The sequence below is a fragment of the Meles meles genome, chromosome 11 (assembly GCF_922984935.1).
Source record: "Meles meles chromosome 11, mMelMel3.1 paternal haplotype, whole genome shotgun sequence".
Classification (NCBI taxonomy): Eukaryota; Metazoa; Chordata; class Mammalia; order Carnivora; family Mustelidae; genus Meles; species Meles meles.
The window spans coordinates 21122881-21140995 of record NC_060076.1 but is presented as its reverse complement, the minus strand read 5'-3'; the positions used below and the strand labels follow the sequence as shown (position 1 = coordinate 21140995).

Genomic DNA, 18115 nt, shown 5'->3' with positions numbered 1-18115 from the left:
TAATAGAGTTTTTTAATTACCTTATTTTGTTGTTTTTTGTTTTTTAAAGACTTATTTGTTTATTTTATTATTTATTTTTATTTTTTAAAGATTTTATTTATTTATTTGACAGAGATCACAAGCACGCAGAGAGGCAGACAGAGAGAGAAGAAAGGAAGCAGGCTCCCTGCTGGGCAGAGAGCCCGATGTGGGGCTCGATCCCAGGACTCTGGGATCATGACCCGAGCCGAAGGCAGAGGCTTAACCCACTGAGCCACCCAGGCGCCCCTATTTATTTATTTTAGAGAGCACACACATGTGCTCAAGAGTGGTGGCAGGGTGAGAATCCTCAAGCAGACTCCCTGATGAGTACGGAGCCCAAGCAGGGCTTAGTCCCATGACCCATGAGATCATGACCCAAGCTGAAACCAAGACCTGGTTGCTCAACCAACTGAGCCACCCAGGCACAACACCCCCCCACACACACTTTTTGTTTTTTTTAATAGAGTTGGTCTCTCTAGTCGGAGGCTGGATATGGGTTTGTCTGTCCTGTAGTAGAGTGGAGTCACTAGCAGTTAGAGGAACATAGTTATTTAATCGATTTTCTGAAAATAAGGTACTTGTCTTGATTCACAGCAGAATGAAAAGTTTAGTATTCAAATGTCTTGATGCTTTATTGTTTGTTTGTCCTTTGTAGTTGAAGCAGCTGGAGGAAAGGCCTTGCCATGTGCTGTTGATGTGAGAGATGAACAGCAAATCAGTGATGCGGTGGAGAAAGCAGTGGAGCGATTTGGAGGTAGTACCTTAATTCTGAAATAATTATTGACTGTTACAACTATAAATTTAAAAAAAATTTTTTAACTTTCCTAAGTCTTCGGAGTATAACGAGAGATGAGTATTCACTTACGTAGAAATACAGCTTAAAGCCATGTGATGACTTTTGTATTGTTAAGTTATTTTTTTAAAAAATATTTTATTTATTTATTTGACAGAGAGAGAGATCACAAGTAGGGAGAGAGGCAGGCAGAGAAAGGAAGAGAAGCAGGCTCCCCACTGAGCAGAGAGCCCGATGCGGGGCTCGATCCCAGGACCCCGAAATCATGACCTGAGCCGAATGCAGAGGCTTAACCCACTGAGCCACCCAGGTGCCTGTATTGTTGAAAGTTATTTTGAATAATAAGCACATCCACCATTCATTCTCAAGTTAGGCCCTTGACAGTAACATACATCTAACCAACTAGTTTCCCAGATCTCATCCTCTTGTCTGTCCTCAATTAATGTAGCCATCAATTTGATGACTTTTGATATTTATTGGATTAAGTATAGATAACTTACTGCCATTCAAGATATTTCACATTCTGATCTCAACAGACTTTTTTTGGTTCCATCTTTTTTCTATGTCCCTATGTAAATACTTTATTCTTCCTCAGATAGTTTACTTCCATATCCTTGCCTTGAGGTTTTTGCCTCTTAACTTTTTCCCATCCTGAGGCTTCTCCAGTGCCTACCTGTCCATCTCCATTCCTACCTGAAATGCTCCCTTCTCTGTCTGTGAAATCCCACCTTTCTGTGGTTCAACCTTATCTCCTTCATGAAGCCAATTTCCTCACCATGCCAACTAGTCAGAAGTGTATTTTTCTTTTTCTGAATTCCTAAAATATTCCTTTTATCCTTATCTTGTACTACTTTAAGATTTTTTTTTTAACTTGACACAGAGAGAGGGGGAATACAAGCAGGAGGAGTGGGAGAGGGAGAAGCAGGCTTCCCACGAGGCCCGATGTGGGCCTCGATCCAAGGACCCTGGGATCATGACCTGAGCCGAAGGCAGACGCTTAACAACTGAGCCACCCAGGTCCCCCTACTTTATTTTTTTTAAAGATTTATTTTATTTTAGAAAGAGAGATAGAGAGCTGGGTGGGAGGAGCAGAGGGAGAGGGAGAGAATATCGAGCAGACTCCCCATCAGGCATGGAGCCTGATACCGAGTTCAATCTCACAACCCCGAGATCATGACCTGAGCCTAAATCAAGAGTGGGACACTTAACCAGCTGAGCCCCTCAGGTGCCTCTGTTGTACTGCTTTAGATCTTAGTATTTTTTTTCTCAATTAGTTCATAAACTCCTAGAAGGCAGGTGTTGGGGGTGAGCTAAAGCTCTGATGGTATTATACCAAGGCACCTGGCCAAGTCCAAATCCTGCCCAAACTGTTACCACCCTTCCCTGCTCCCCTGTAATCTTCCAGAGACTGGATGTATGTGCGTGTGAAAGATACTGACGAATGGGAAGAAGTGTTTTGTGGTCAGCATGGCTTGTGCTGGTAACCTTCACCGCGGAGTACCATGTTACAGAGGGCCAGAGCCAGAGTTTAGTTTTCAGTTAAGAGGATATGTTTTCCATACCTTTGAGGGGAAACAAAAAAATCTCCCAGTATATTTTACTACTTTGTTTTAAGATTTTTATTTATTAGAGAGAGAAAGTGTGTGCTCGTGTGGGCGCACAGAGGAGGGGCAGAGTCAGAGGGAGAGAAACTGAAGCGGACTCCGCGCTGAGCGCACAGCCCAACCCAGTCTTGATCTCACAACCCTGAGATCAAACTGAGCCAAAACCGACAGTCAGATCCTCAGAGGACATCACCACCCAGGCCCTGCCCCAACTGGCTACTTATTATTGAGAAGGTCATCTGAAACGCACTGTCTTCTTGATAAATTTACAGATTTGCAGTGGAGTTACCTCTGTTTTGAAGTCTTGCCTAAGATTTCCTTTCCTCCTCTTTGGTATCCACTTTGATGTATTTAAAATTTTTTGCTTTCCTTTTACCCATCAGTTTCTGCTTTCGTGGCATAACAACGCACAATGAAGAGGGAACTCTGTTCAGCCACTCAGCTGCCACTCTCATAACTATTAAGGATGCCGCATTTACAAGAGATGATTCATAAGCTGTTCCTTTTTTTTTTCTTTCCCTCTGTACTCTTTTTCCATGAAGATGCCAAGACTTTATTTTTTTGTTTGTTTGGTTTTAGTTCCATACTGTGGTTGCTACCGTTGTGGCCTTTTGTTTTGGGATTCTCTGGGGCTTTGAATTCTGCCTTTAGGGAAGACTTTACTTTTTCCTGATATTTCTCTCTGCTGAAGAATTGTCTTTAACAAAATCCTGAGCAGTTGATAATGCTTTCAAACCTGTGCCCTCAGGGTGCTCTGCTATAGGGTGCTCCCTATCACCCTGTCTTCCCTCGCCTTCAAAGTTTTCCAGGTCTTGAGTAAATTATGCTCTTTCATAAACCACAGAGTCATTCTTTCCTGCAACCTTTTTTCCCCCTGCAGCATGCATATATATATATATATATAAATTTTTTTTTGCTTGTGCATTATTTATTATTATTATTTTTTTTGCTTGTGCATTATTTTTCACTATTGTTCCCTGATCCATTTTAATTTCGGCCATCTGAGTTTAGAAATTTTGACCTACCTCTTAATTAGAACTATTTTTTTCTTTATCACTGGCAAGTCAAGCATAGTTTACCATGTCAGTATATCCCCATTTCTCATCTACTTTCTTTGCTTTTGGGCCCAGATGTTTGTTCTGCTAACACCCTTGTCACTTGTTACCACATGGTGAGAGAATGAAGTCAATAAAGTCTGAATTTGCTTAAGGAATCTGTTGATTGGATCAACCCTTACTAGCTTCATCTCTCTGAAGAGGGTAATTGTACACGTTGTGGTGTATATACCCATCAGGCCAGCCTCTCACTCAGACCTCTCCTCAATTTGCTTTGCTCCCACCTGGCTTCCTTAGTGAGTATCATCTTTCTTGCCTCCCAGGCCCTAGCAGAGTGCCTATGTAGTGTAGCCACTTGCTGATTACCTTTCAGTGCTGTGGCTGAGCAGCTCATGGCTTTGTGGATTGACAAGTATGCCCTAGATTTAAATATGCTTTTCATATGGGGCGCCTGGGTGGCTCAGTGGGTTAAAGCTTCTGCCTTGGGCTCAGGTCATGATCCCAGGGTCCTGGGATCGAGCCCCACATCAGGTGCTCTGCCTGGCGGGGAGCCTGCTTCCTCCTCTCTCTCTGCATGCCTCTCTGCCTACTTGTGATCTCTGTCTGTCAAATAAATGAATAAAATCTTTTTAAAAATATGCTTTTTATAAATCATTGCTATTTGTGAAGACAGCCATCATTATGTTCAATCTAGGAGGTTGGTAGTCACAGAATCTAGAATTTGTCTCAGATATATGGATGACTTGCTTGAGTTGAGATTTGTTATAATGGAGTTATAAGATGAAATGTTGTTGAGTCCAAAGTTAGTCCTAAGGACACATTTTAAGAAAACATTAGCAGGGCGCCTGGGTGGCTCAGTCGTTGAGTGTCTGCCTTCAACTCAGGTCATAGCCCCAAGGTCCAGGGATTGAGTTCTCCATAGGGCTACCTTCTCGGCAGGAGACCTGCTTCTCCCTCTACCACTCCCTCTGCTTGTGTTCCCTCTTTCGCTGTGTCTCTCTCTGTCAAAGAAATAAATAAAATCTTTTAAAAAAATAAATAAAATCTTAAAAGAAAAAAGAAAAAACATTAGCAACACAGACTTTACACAGAAGAATATGGAAATTGAGGAATGAGTATGTGATGAAGATTTTATAATACCATATATGAAGAAAGGGTGCTTAGGACTAAAATACATTATCCACGTATTATGAGAGAGGGGCTTGGTAAAGAGGACAACAGAAAATGTTTATTGCAACAGTCTAAACCTGCAGTAGAAGTTGTGATATTTCTATTTAACTGAGTATTAAGTGCCCTTTAAAAAGAAGTATGAACCATGGAGAAACAGAGAAGTGTTTTAAGATACTTTCGTATTTTACTATTTTCATTTAACATTATTTAACTAAACTTGTAACTAAAACTTATAATTAAACTTCTAAACAAGATTATGTTACATAATGAGGGACCGGACAGAATATGCATAAATATCATTATTCTAGATTAATTTTGTGTATGAATTACTAAAACAAACTTGATATACTTTGATGATTTGCCTAGAATTGAAAATTCACTCTAGGTCTTTTCTCTTTTCCTAGTTCCCAAGACCAGGAGGGACCTCTTTTATTTATTTATTTATTTTTTAAAAAAAGATGTTATTTATTTATTTTTATTTTTTTTAAGATTTTTTATTTATTTATTTGACAGAGAGAGATCACAAGTAGATAGAGAGGCAGGCAGAGAGAGAGAGGGGGAAGCAGGCTCCCTGCTGAGCAGAGGGCCCGATGTGGGACTCGATCTCAGGACCCTGAGATCATGACCTGAGCCGAAGGCAGCGGCTTAACCCACTGAGCCACCCAGGCGCCCCGGAACTCTTTTATTAAAGTAAGGGAGACTAGTGAGCTTGAAAGGGGGGAGGGCCTTGGAAAGATGCTAGAGAGAAGCGAAAACTTCTAGGAAGTTAACCTAAGGTTCTTGGAGATAAGGAGGGAAGACCAGGAGGTAAGAGAACAAAATAGGAATAGAAGCTACATACCACTGAGGATTAAGCCTCCTTGTGGTTTCAGGTGGAGCTCTGGCGATTTGCTTTCTCCATTGTGCCAGTGAAAATCATTTGGGTGTTTTGCCACAACTATCAAATCTTGCTTGCATTGGTATATTGTCAGTCATATTATCTAAAAGAAGTATTTGTGAACCAACTTCGGGTTCAACCATACAGAATGAATGTTTTTATTTCTTTTTGTTATAAAGTTAAAATTCCATTAATGGGAAGTTGGTTATTTGAAAACAGGAATTGATGTTTTGGTGAATAATGCCAGTGCTATTAGTTTGACCAGCACATTGGAAACACCTACAAAGAGAGTGGATTTGATGATGAATGTCAACACCAGAGGCACCTTTCTGACGTAAGTTACAGTGGTTGGGGAGAATCTTGCAATGTGTTTTCAGAGAACTTGTTGTGAACAGATTAGCAGTACAGTTTAAAACCTAGTCAGTTGTTATAAAGGCTTTAAAGTGCTCCAAGTCAGCAAATGGTATTTTAAAATAGTTTTATTTCTCTGTGAATCTAATAAAGTCTGAAGTATAGCTCAGACGTTTTCAAACATTTGCATGAATGCATGCCAACTCTTCTGAGTATTCAAATCAGCAATAGTCTTTGCTTTCTCCGAAAAACACTGGTTGTAGTTATGTAAATCATAGGAAGCTCATTATGAACCACATTTTTTTCTATTTTTAAGTTTTTATTTCAATTCCAGTATAGTTAACATAATTGTTATATTAGTTTAATTGTCTATGAATCACATTTTTTTAAAGATTTTTTTTAAAAGATTTTATTTATTTATTTGACAGATAAAGATCATAAGTAGGCAGAGAGGCAGGCAGAGAGAGAGGGAGAAGCAGGCTCCCTGCCGAGCAGAGAGCCCGACGCAGGGCTCGATCCCAGGACCCCGACACCATGACCTGAGCCAAAGGCAGAGGCTTTAACCCACTGAGCCACCCAGGCGCCCCTAAAGATTTTATTTATTTATTTGACAGAGAGAGAGAGAGAGAGATCAAAAGTAGGCATATTGGCAGGTAGAGAGAGAGGGGGAAGCAGGCTCCCCGCTGAGCAGAGAGCCCAGTGTGGGACTCCAGGACCCTGTGATCATGACCTGAGCTGAAGGCAGAGGCTTAACCCACTGAGCCACCCAGGTGCCCCTGTGAATCACATTTTAATGTAACAGAGGGTTAAGGCTATCTTGGGGAATATCAGGGTGAATACAGGATACAGAATGCAACCAGATGTAGTTGTGATCTGTTCTGAGTCGGTCAGACAATCCACTCTTGTTTGTCCATTTTTTATCTGTTTACCCTCAGGTTCTGTCATTTTTTCATGTGGAGGTAAGGAAAGATCAGTATAGAACTTGTTTGTCCCCTCATGTATCTTACATGTACCTGCCTTACAGTTATACATAAAATGGGTTAGGACTGATTAAGACCTTGGGCTTTGCAGTTAGACTCTTTTAAGTATGTGCTATCTCATGACTTTTTTCAAGTAACTTACTATTTTTCCTCATTTGTGAAATGGGGACGATGAAATATGTCACAGGATTGGTTGTGAGGGTTAAATGTAAAATTTGTTGTTAATCTGGGACTTTCCTCTTAGAGATATATTTTGTTGGGTCTGCAAAACTGGGCCCTGACTGAGTAAAACAATTTGTTTTTATTAGCACCTTTATTAGCTCAGAATTTTATTAACTGGTCATATGAAAAAGATCTGATTTACACAAAATTCCAGATTTCTAGCTTTTCTTGAAGCATTGGAAAATCTGGCCACAGCATATCCACATGGCAGCAGTTAGGCACTATAACAGAGTGGCTGAGTGTGGACTGGCTCATTAGAGACATTAGGTTTTGCCTTTTGTTACTTTGCGGTTTGACTCCTAGATACCTGAAACTGAGGACAGGCTAAAAAGTTGCCATTTTTATCTCTTGCGCTTGCCCTGCTGTTTTTCTTAAAGAGGGAAGTAAAATATTTCTCATACCCATGTGTCTTTTCTGAAGTGGGAAGATGAGACATATGCCAAGAGCGCCATATGTTCAAGTAAAATGAGTGAGAGCTTACTTCTTTGTAGACGTGGGGCATATTTCTATAAATTCAGTATGTAAAGTCTGTCTCTATTGAATGGAAACCACAGTGAATCCAACCATAGTAAGAACTATGGCAAACATACAGAAAAGATTGTGGTGAAAAACTTATATAGAAAAAGGACTGGGGCGCCTGGGTGGCTCAGTGGATTAAGCCACTGCCTTCGGCTCAGGTCATGATCTCAGGGTCCTGGGATCGAGCCCCGCATTGGGCTCTCTGCTCCGCAGGGAGCCTGCTTCCTCCTCTCTCTCTGCCTGCCTCTCTGCCTACTTGTGATCTCTCTCTCTGTCAAATAAATAAATAAAATTTTTAAAAAAGAAAAGAAAAGAAAAAGGACTAACACTTCAATAGGATTTGTGTTTATTTTCAAATAAAACCAGCAGCGCCGCACTATGATGCAGTCATGTGTTACATGAAGAAATTATCTGGGCCTCAAACCTTTTACAGATGGTAACTTCGTGAAGGAATTTTGATTAAATACAAACATTCATTTAAACAAGCATTTAAAAATATAAACCTAAGCAGGAATACTGTTGCTCAACATGTTGAATTAACATGATTTGTGAGAAATTAAATCATTTGTGATGGTTTCAATTGTAGATGATGAAGCCACAGATATAAACATTCTACTCACCAAGTTTTATTTACCTAAGGTGTCAGGAGAATTTTGATGTGATTAAAAAAAAACTTTTAGACTGGTACCCATGACACGAGCATGGAAATGACTTGTTAAGCATTGAGAGACATCTTAGGAAGTTTAATATAGATTTGTCAAAATCGTAGTAACCATAATTGTAGACAGTGCTGTTGCAGTGGTCAGTGTTAACTTTAAGCTGTCATGAGTGGTCAGTGTTAGCTTTAAACTTATTAAACTAATGTAGAAGTGTTTCACGGAGATGCAGAAAATAACTTTGGTCATCGTATTGTTCATTGGGAATTGCTCTTTTTTTTTTTTTTAAAGATTTTATTTATCTATTTGACAGACAGAGATCACAAGTAGGCAGAGAGGCAGGCAAAGAGGGAGGGGGAAGCAGGCTCCCTGCTGAGCAGAGAGCCCGATGTGGGGCTCGATCCCAGGACCCTGAGATCATGACCTGAGCTGAAGACAGAGGCTTTAACCCACTGAGCCACCCAGGGGGCCCGGGAATTGCTCTTGCTTTAAAAAGTTAAAAGTGGGGCGCCTGGGTGACTCAGTGGGTTAAGCCTCTGCCTTTGGCTCAGGTCATGATCTCAGGGTCCTGGGATCGAGTCCCACATCGGGCTCTCTGCTCAGCAGAGAGCCTGCTTCTCTTCCTCTCTCTCTGCCTGCCTCTCTCGTGATTTCTCTCTGTCAAATAAATAAATAAAATCTTTAAAAAAAAAAAAAGTTAAAAGTGGACTGTGTTACAAATTTTAAGAACTAAACACACTTCCATGGTTTGAACCACAGTTAACTACTTTACTAATGTGGACTAGAAACATGACCCTCTGCTATGTAACAAGACTATATGGCTCTGTTGTATTGTTGAAGAGACTTAAAGTTTTTATTTATTTGAGAGAGTGAGTGTGTGTGTGTATGTGTGTATGAAAGAGAGGGAGAGAGAGAGCATGAGCAGGGGGAGAGGGAGAAGTGGACTCCCCACTGATCAGGGAGCCTGAAGTGGGGCCTGAGCTGAAGGCAGACACTTAACCGAGGAACCCACCCAGGTGTCCCAAGATTTTGGTTTTAATTTAAAAGAAATCAGCTGTTTTTGCCACCCCTGAGAGAATTCTCAACTCAATTTCCATACAAAGATTGGATCAAAGACTTAGCTTTATCAGTCGACATTATGACTAACTAAACACAAATGTCTGATTCTCATTGCTCATTCCTTGTGAAATTACATCTTTGGAAAAACCCATTTGGCAAAAACAACCTGGCCCCTTTCCTGTACCAGGATCATTTTCCAAAAATGAAACTGATGGCTTAAACTACATTCCTGCAGTTATAGATTTGAAGGTTCAGTTCAAAACAAAGCAAAAAAAAAAATCCTGGTTTTCAAACTGTGAGAAAATGCACTAACTTTGTTCAGGTACATTTCTCAATGAATACTATGTGTGTAGTTTGAGAACTACTGATGGAACATATGAGCCATAGGGCACTAATGTACTAAAAACTAGATATGAGTACATTGGAATAGCAGATCTATGAATGTCTCAGGGAGAGATACTCTGAAATAAAAAGCCTTTTTTAAAGCAAAGATTCTGGGCGCCTGGGTGGCTCAGTGGGTTAAAGCCTCTGCCTTCAGCTCAGGTTATGATCCCAGGGTCCTGGGATCGAGCCCCGCATCAGGCTGTCTGCTCAGCAGGAAGCCTGCTTCCTCCTCTCTCTCTGCCTGCTTCTCTGCCTACTTATGATCTCTGTCTGTCAAATAAACAAATATAAATAAAATCTTTTAAAAAAAATTAAAATTAAAGCAAAGATTTTGTTCACTGGGCGCCTCGGTGGCTCAGTGGGTTAAGCTGCTGCCTTCGGCTCAGGTCATGATCTCAGGGTCCTGGGATCGAGTCCCGCATCGGGCTCTCTGCTCAGCGGGAGGCCTGCTTCCCCCCTCTCTCTCTGCCTGCCTCTCTGCCTACTTGTGATCTGTCAAATAAATAAATAAAATCTTTTAAAAAAAAAAAAGTCCCTACATTTAGGGATAGCTGTTACTTTATCTTGTTTTATTTATTTTTAAAAGTAGGTTCCATGCTGAATGTGTGACTTCAATTCACGACCCTGAGATCAAGATTCGCATGCTCTACTGACTGAGCCAGCTAGGTGCCCCTGGAACAGCTATTTTTTAAATAATACTAAATATTTTTCCCAGTTAAAGGCATATTGCAATGCCAAATGAAAAGACCTGCTGTTGCCCTTTGGATCAAGGACAAGGTGTTAGGTTTTTGGCCCTCTGTGAAAGTTACAAGTTATAAAAGGGAAAATTGATAATGAAACATTTCCATTTTAATTTTTATTTTGTTTTTTATTTAGTGACACTCATTTATTCATGGAAGGAAAGCGTAGATTATTTTCTCAGGCAAGCCTGAGAAGCATCGTCTGGGAGAGAGTGGGGACAGGGTTCAAAGAGCTGACCTGTTTGGAGGTTTCAGCAAGGATCTAGAGCTCTTTCCTGATCCCTGGCACCCAGGGCCCTGTGGCAGAGATGAGATAGAAGGCAAACCCTTAATTTGCATTTTTAAGTTTTAAATATATAATCTCCAGTGTTATAGGTGTTTGTATCATGTTAAATGCTTATAGAAATTGAATAATAAAGTTCAGTTGCATTCTGAACAGTGAATTTTTTTTCCCCTACACCCAGCTCGCTTTATTCATTTACTTAAATGCCTATTGAGCTTGTTAGCCTAATTAAGTAAAATAATTCATGGGAGAGTCATAAGTGCAGTGCCTAGCATGCAGTAAGTTTTCAGTAAGCTTCACTATTTTATTAAGCTGAAGTTATTAGTATCTAAGTGTGGTGCTAATTGTCTTTAATACATAATATTGAGCATGTTGCTCTTTAAAATGCAGCTGATTTAGGATTAGTAATGCTGAGGTCCAGTCAGGCAAAGTGCAGATGGAAAGGTTTTGTCTAAAAGATCAAAGGAGAAGCTCATGTTTATCATGTAATTAAAATGAGCTCTTTCCTTGGATGTAAAATGTAGTCAGGGTCTTATTGCCTGGAATAGATTTGGTTTTTCCTGTGGAGATTTTAGCTTCATTGGTTTAATGAATATCAGCTGTAATAGTGTTTTCTCCTCCCCAGCTCATTCCCATGAAAGTGAAGCACTTTTGGAAAGGAAAAACAATATGTATAAAACCTTTTAGTGATATTGATTGTATTTGGTTTCTAGACCTGAAAAGACATTGCAAATGGTAATAAGAATGTTGTACATTAGTTAATTTAAAAAAAAAACAAGAATCAATTAGTTCAAAGTCCTAGAAATTACTGAATGTGAAATAAAACTAAAAGCTATATAATTTTAAGCTATACAGTGTTACAGCTTAATAACACAGTGTAGCTTAATCATTAATAAATTAAAAATGTTGAACCTGTTTAAAAAAATAACCTAAAAACTAAAGAATCATCTTGAAGGTATACTGCATTGCATATTGGTGCAAACTAAATTTGGGAATGTATTGGGACTTGTGTTATTAAATTACAGTTCCAGCATAGTAAGAATACTGTACCTACTAAGATGAACTAAATCAGTATACATTATACTAATAATAGCAGTTGTTTATTTCATGTTTAACATATGTACTGTTCTAAGTATTTAATATTTATTATCTCATTTTAATCCCTTGGTCAGTCCTAGATGGTAGCAGGTATTACCAACACTTAAACAAATGAGAAAACTGAGAATTAGAATATATTTTGCCTGAGATCACTTGATGAAGGGGAAGAAGAAGGATTTGAACCCCACTCTGTCTGACCCGAGCACCATGTTCTTTACCATAGTACTGTCTGTGCTGGCTGGCAAGGACATTAACTTGCTGAAAACTATGTATGCGGGCGTGCTCGCGCACGTGTGTTTGCTTGTGTGCGTGTGTGTGTGTTGGTGGGAGGAGAATTGGAAGGATGTAGTTGAGGAAAGCTTCAGGTGGAGTTAAGGCTAATGTGCCAAGGATTTGATTATTTTCATCAAGCAGATCATTAGGCTATTAAGTAAAGTTTCAAAAAAGTGAAAATTATTGCTTTTCCTACCTTCATTTTAGGAAAGTAAACACAAACAAACAAAAGTAGCCTACAGATTGCTGACCAGGTTTAGTTGCTTTGTAGAAGTACTTTAAAATATAATCTTAAGGATGCCTGGGTGGCTCAGTTGGTTAAGCATCCAACTCTTGATTTTGGCTCAGGTCATGATCTCAGGCTAGGGAGACTGAGCGCCTGCATCAGGCTCTGTGCTCAGCCGGGAGTCTGCTTGAGATTCTTTCTCTCCCTCTGCCCCTCTGCTCTTGTGCATGTTCTCTCAAATAAATGAAATCTTTAAAAAGAAATATAATAATTTTGAGAAGTGGGGAAGTTGTTAGAAATCTATTAACTTGATATGTTTTCTTTTGCTTTCAGATCTAAAGCTTGTATTCCTTACTTGAAAAAGAGTAAAATTGCTCATATCCTCAATCTCAGCCCACCGCTGAACCTAGATCCCATGTGGTTCAAACAGCACTGTGGTAGGTGGTAGGTTGAGGGGCTGGTTTGTTTGGTTAATTTGTTTTGCATTAAATCAGTGTTTCTATGATGTAATCACAATTTTTACATAGCATTCAACATTAAATTTTCTATGTAGAATCAATACTACTTTCAAAACTAGATTCTTAAACTTTTACCTGTAATTTAAACCACTGAAGTATAATTTACATTCAATAAAATGCACAGATCTTAATGGTTCAGTTTGAAGAGTTTTGACAAATGTATACACCTGTATAACCAATACCCAAATCCAGATACAGATTTCCATCGTTCCAGAAAGCTTCCTCACATCTCAGGGGGTGTGTTTTATTGTATCTAACTTATTCTTCAGTAAAGTTGGTTTGAAACTATGAAGTACTTTTCCTTTCACAGCAAACAAATAATTTGAGGTGAGTGTGCATTAAATTACAAGATTTATGTAGAGGTGCCTCCTTTAAAATAGTTACATCAAATACTTCTTCTTTGTACATAATTCACTAAAATTTAGACAGATAATTAGAAAGCCACAGGGCAAAGCTGAAAGAGGTTCTGTTGTAGTTGCGTAGGTTAAACAAATCCACACCTTTTTGTTCTTGTTTTACTAGCAGTGTAGCCATAGCAAGTGGTTACTTATACTCACGGGGTTGTTTCTTAATTAAGGACTTTTCTTTGTGGTTTCTTTCAGCTTATACCATTGCTAAGTATGGTATGTCTATGTGTGTGCTTGGAATGGCAGAAGAATTTAAGGGTGAAATTGCAGTGAATGCATTATGGCCAAAAACAGGTATGTATTAAAAAAAAAAAATCCAGATTGGAGTCTCATTTATTGTCCTTGACACTTTGAGATACATCTTGGGTAGGTAGGTTGAGGTGGGAAACAAACTTTTTTTTCTTTCTTTTTTTTTTTCTTTTTTGAGAGAAAGGGAGAGTTAGCGCCCTAGAGGCGTGAGTGTGGGGCAGGGGCGGTTGCGGGCCAGAGGGAGAGAGAGAGACTTGGGACTTGATCTCATGACCCTGAGATCATGACCTGACCCCAAATCAAGAATCATACACTCGGGCGCCTGGGTGGCTCAGTGGTTTAAGCCGCTGCCTTCGGCTCAGGTCATGATCTCAGGGTCCTGGGATCAAGCCCCGCATCGGGCTCTCTGCTCTGCAGGGAGCCTGCTTCCTCCTCTCTCTCTGCCTGCCTCTCTGCCTACTTGTGATCTCTGTCTGTCAATTAAATAAATAAGTAAAATTAAAAAAAAAAAAAAAGAATCATACACTCAACCAGCTGCACCACCCAGGCACTCCTGAACTCTCTTTTTAAAACTTAGAGGTTGGGGGAGGGCGAAATATGGAAGTAATTGAATTCTGAAGGGCTTATACAAGCATGGGAAGATTGGGGAAGGGAAAGTATTCTAATAAGTCTCATGCTGGGGCAGCCACAATACTAGATGGTAGTTTTTTGTTTGTTTGTTTGTTTGTTTTTTTAAGGATTTTTTTTAATTTATTTATTTTTTCAGCGTAACAGTATTCATTATTTTTGCACAACACCCAGTGCTCCATGCAATACGTGCCCTCCCTATTACCCACCACCTGTTCCCCCAACCTCCCACCCCTGACCCTTCAAAACCCTCAGGTTGTTTTTCAGAGTCCATACTCTCTTATGGTTCGCCTCCCTTCCAATTTTTTTTTTTTATAAACATATAATGTATTTTTATCCCCAGGGGTACAGGTCTGTGAATCGCCAGGTTTACACACTTCATAGCACTCACGATAGCACATACCCATGGTAGTTTTTAAAAAAATTATATTTTCTCTTTGGTGCTAGGTATAGAAGTGCTTTTGGATTTTAAAGTTATAAACAGCTACCTGCCTTTTTTATTTTTTAATTCCAGTATAGCTAACATTCATTGCTGTATTAATTTCAGGTACAATACAGTGACTAAACAATTCTCTCCGTTACTCAGTGCTCATCAGGATAAGTGTACACTTAATGCCTTTCACTGATTTCACCTATGCCTCCCACCACTTCCGCTTTAGTAACGGTTAGTTTGTTCTCTATACTTAAAGAGTCTGCTTCTTGGGCGGCTGGTTGGCTCAGTGTGTTAAGCGTCTGCCTTTGGCTTAGGTTGTGATATCTGGGTCCTGGGATGGAAATCAGCACGGAGTCTGCTTCTGCCTCCCCCTCCCCCTCTCCCTTTTCCACTCCTCCTGCTTGTGTTCTCACTCATTCTCTGTCAAATAAGAGTCTGTTTCTTGGTTTGTCTCTTTTTTTTCCTTCTGTTCATTTGTTTTGTTTCTTAAATTCCACATATGAGTGAGATCATATGCTGTTTGTCTTTCTCTGACTTTATTTTGCTTAGCATTACACTCTCCAGCTCTATCCATGTGTCTCAAATACTTTCTCCATGGTTGGTTTATTCAAATCAGGATATAAAAAAGTTTCACACATTATATTTGTGTGATATGTTTTTCACTTATAGTCGTTAACACTTTTAATTTTTTTTTTCCTTGCCGCTGATTTCTTGAAAAACCAGGTTCATTTATAGAGTTTCCAACATTCTGGATTTTCTGTTTCTCCCCATCGTGTCTTTTAACATGTTTCTTTATTGTCTAAAGGACCTTTATATTGTTTATTCCTATTCTTCCCTCTGGAATTATTTTGTTTATTCCTTTATTGCTCGACAAATACCTATTGGACAGTTATTATGTGGAGACATCGTGCAGGGCACTGTGAATACTTCTTTAGCCTTCTCAGCTAATGGATGATGAGGTTGGTAAGAGTTGGTCTTGAAGACACATTTAATCCAGCATTTTTGCAAAGTGTTATAGCTCTGGGGTACTCTTGAACTGAATTGCTAAACAGACAACAACGTGAAACTAACCCAGAGTTCTAGCTTGGGGACATTTGAGTGTTAGCTTATCTTTGTTCGCCTCTGCTGTCTGCTGGGTGAAGGGATTTTACCACTCCCCACAGAAGTGAAAGGGCCAATGACCCAAGGTATTGATGCCAGGGGAGGGGGGGAACAGGGAGACTGTGGGTGAGAATGTATGGAACATGGGGGCATATTGTTAATGTAACTTTCAGGAGAATTTAGCCATTGCAGCCACCTTTGTAGTTACTGTTTTTCTTCTAAGGGCTCCAAGGATCAGTTTTTAAAAATTCCTTTCAAATGCCATTTGACCGAGATTCCTTTCTTCCCCTGCCCACTGTGGGATCTGAACCACGTTTTACTGCTTCTTCATTTTCCCTTATGTTTCTGTAGCAGACACAGTTCCTTTAAGATTTTCTAGAGAATGATAGTCTTTGCAGTGGGGCAAAAGGTGAAAGTGAAAAAGTGCTTCTGTAGTGTTTTTCAAACTACATGTCAAGATTCATTGGTGAGTCATGAAATCAATTTTGTGGATTGTGAAATTGAGTTAGAAGGTAGCAGTCAGAATTTCATTGTTTTATTTCTAGTGGAATAAGGTAGAAAATATTAGGGGACATTGCAGATTGTCAATATTGTTTCATATATAAAGGAATAGATTTGTATTTGTGAGTGTGTGTATAGGTAGGTATTATATATCCTTAGTCATGTCAATAAAAAGTGTTGCCGATTATGGGTCACAGTTAAAAACTTTAAAAGCTCACAGTTCAGGGGTGCCTAGGTGGCTCAGTTGATTAAGCCACTGCCTTCGGCTCAGGTCATGATCCCAGGGTTCTGGGATCAAGCCCCACATTGGGCTCTCTGCTCAGCAGGGAGCCTGCTTCCCCCCTCTCTCTCTGCCTGCCTCTCTGCCTACTTGTGATCTCTCTCAAATAAATAAACAAAAATCTTTAAAAAAAAAAAAAAGCTCACAGTTTACTGTGTCTTCTCTTCCTCAGCTTTCTTTCCTTCTCATCCGTTCTGAACCTCCTCTCCCACTTCAGTTGTTGCTGCTGTTGGTAGATAGTGAAAGGAAGTTAGTCTGAAAGGGAGCTCTTCCAGATAACGAAGTCCTAACGTAGTATTTTCCCTTTTTTGTACCTCTATTATGTTACTTGTCATTTTCTATTCATTCATCTTCCAAACATTTTTTTTTTTAAGATTTTATTTATTTATTTGACAGACAGAGATCACAAGTAGGCAGAGAGGCAGGCAGAGAGAGTGAGAGGGAAGCAGGCTCCCTGCCGAGCAGAGAGCCCGATGCGGGACTCGATCCTAGGACCCCGAGATCATGACCCGAGCCGAAGGCAGCGGCTTAAACCACTGAGCCACCCAGGCGCCCCCATCTTCCAAACATTTTTATATGCCAGGCATAGTTCTCTGTACTATTTATTCATTGTGCATACACAGGTAATTTATTATGTGTCTAACCTGTGTACAGGGGATTAAGGGTACTAAGGTGAAGGGGATGCAGATCTTACCCTTCGAGTTTACTCTTTATTTATCTATTAAAATATTTTATTTATTTATTTGACAGACAGAGATCACAAATAGGCAGAGAGGCAGGTGTGGGGAGGCGGGGAGCAAGCTCCCTGCTGAGCAGAGAGCCCTAGGTGGGGCTGGATCCCAGGACCCTAGGATCATGACTGAGCTGAAGGCAGAGGCTTTCACCCACTGAGCCACCCAGGCGCCCCCCAAGTTTACTCTGTAGAGTGAATATCATCATTTGCATTTTGTCCTTCCCTCACCTCTGCTCCCCTAACCTTAAGTCTTTGGTTCCTTGGGTAACAAAGTTAGAAAAAGCCTAGTCTGACTTTAAGAATTACAGATTTTTTCATAAAATAGATAATTATTGGATACCTATTATGTGCCAAGCTGTGCTCTAGTAGTTTAAGATACATCAGAGAACAAAACAAACAAGAAGCTCTGTCCTTTTGGAACTTAACAGTTTAATTGGGAGAGATACAATAGACAGTTAACATAATGAATAGTAAAGTCCCTAGAAGGTGATAATGTTATAGAAAAAAATAGAACAGCGTAAGGGGGATTGGGAGTCTCTGGTACTAGAAGGGTAGATTACAAGTTTGGTTTTTTTTTGTTGTTTTTTTTTTTTTAAGATTTTATTTATTTGACAGACAGAGATTGCAACTAGTCAGAGAAGCAGGCAGGGAGAGAGAGGAGGAAGCAGGCTCCCTGCTGAGCAGAGAGCCCAATATGGGGCTTGATCCCAGGATCCTGGGATCATGACCTGAGCTGAAGGCAGAAGCTTTAACCCACTGAGCCACCCTGGCGCCCCCCACAAGTTTGTTTTTTAAGATTTGAGAGAACACACAAGCAAGCAGCAGGGAGGAGCGGGGCTGGGGGGGGAAGAGAGAATCTTTTTTTTATTTTTAAAGATTGATTGATTGATTGACAGAGAGAGGGAGGGGACAGGCAGAGGGAGAAGGAGAGGCAGGCTCCCTGCTGAACAGAGAG

At 40.0% G+C, this 18115-nt stretch overlaps 1 protein-coding gene across 2 annotated transcripts in view; it reads left to right on the top strand.

Annotated features, from left to right (window-relative positions):
* HSDL2 (hydroxysteroid dehydrogenase like 2) overlaps positions 1-18115 on the top strand; it is a 63843-nt gene that overhangs the window by 12592 nt on the left and 33136 nt on the right. For both annotated transcript variants that reach the window (XM_046023761.1, XM_046023760.1), the window contains exons 3-6: positions 677-775; positions 5740-5854; positions 12645-12748; positions 13432-13530. In XM_046023761.1, the coding sequence (XP_045879717.1) occupies positions 677-775; positions 5740-5854; positions 12645-12748; positions 13432-13530 (417 nt within the window). The remainder of the gene's footprint in view (positions 1-676; positions 776-5739; positions 5855-12644; positions 12749-13431; positions 13531-18115) is intronic.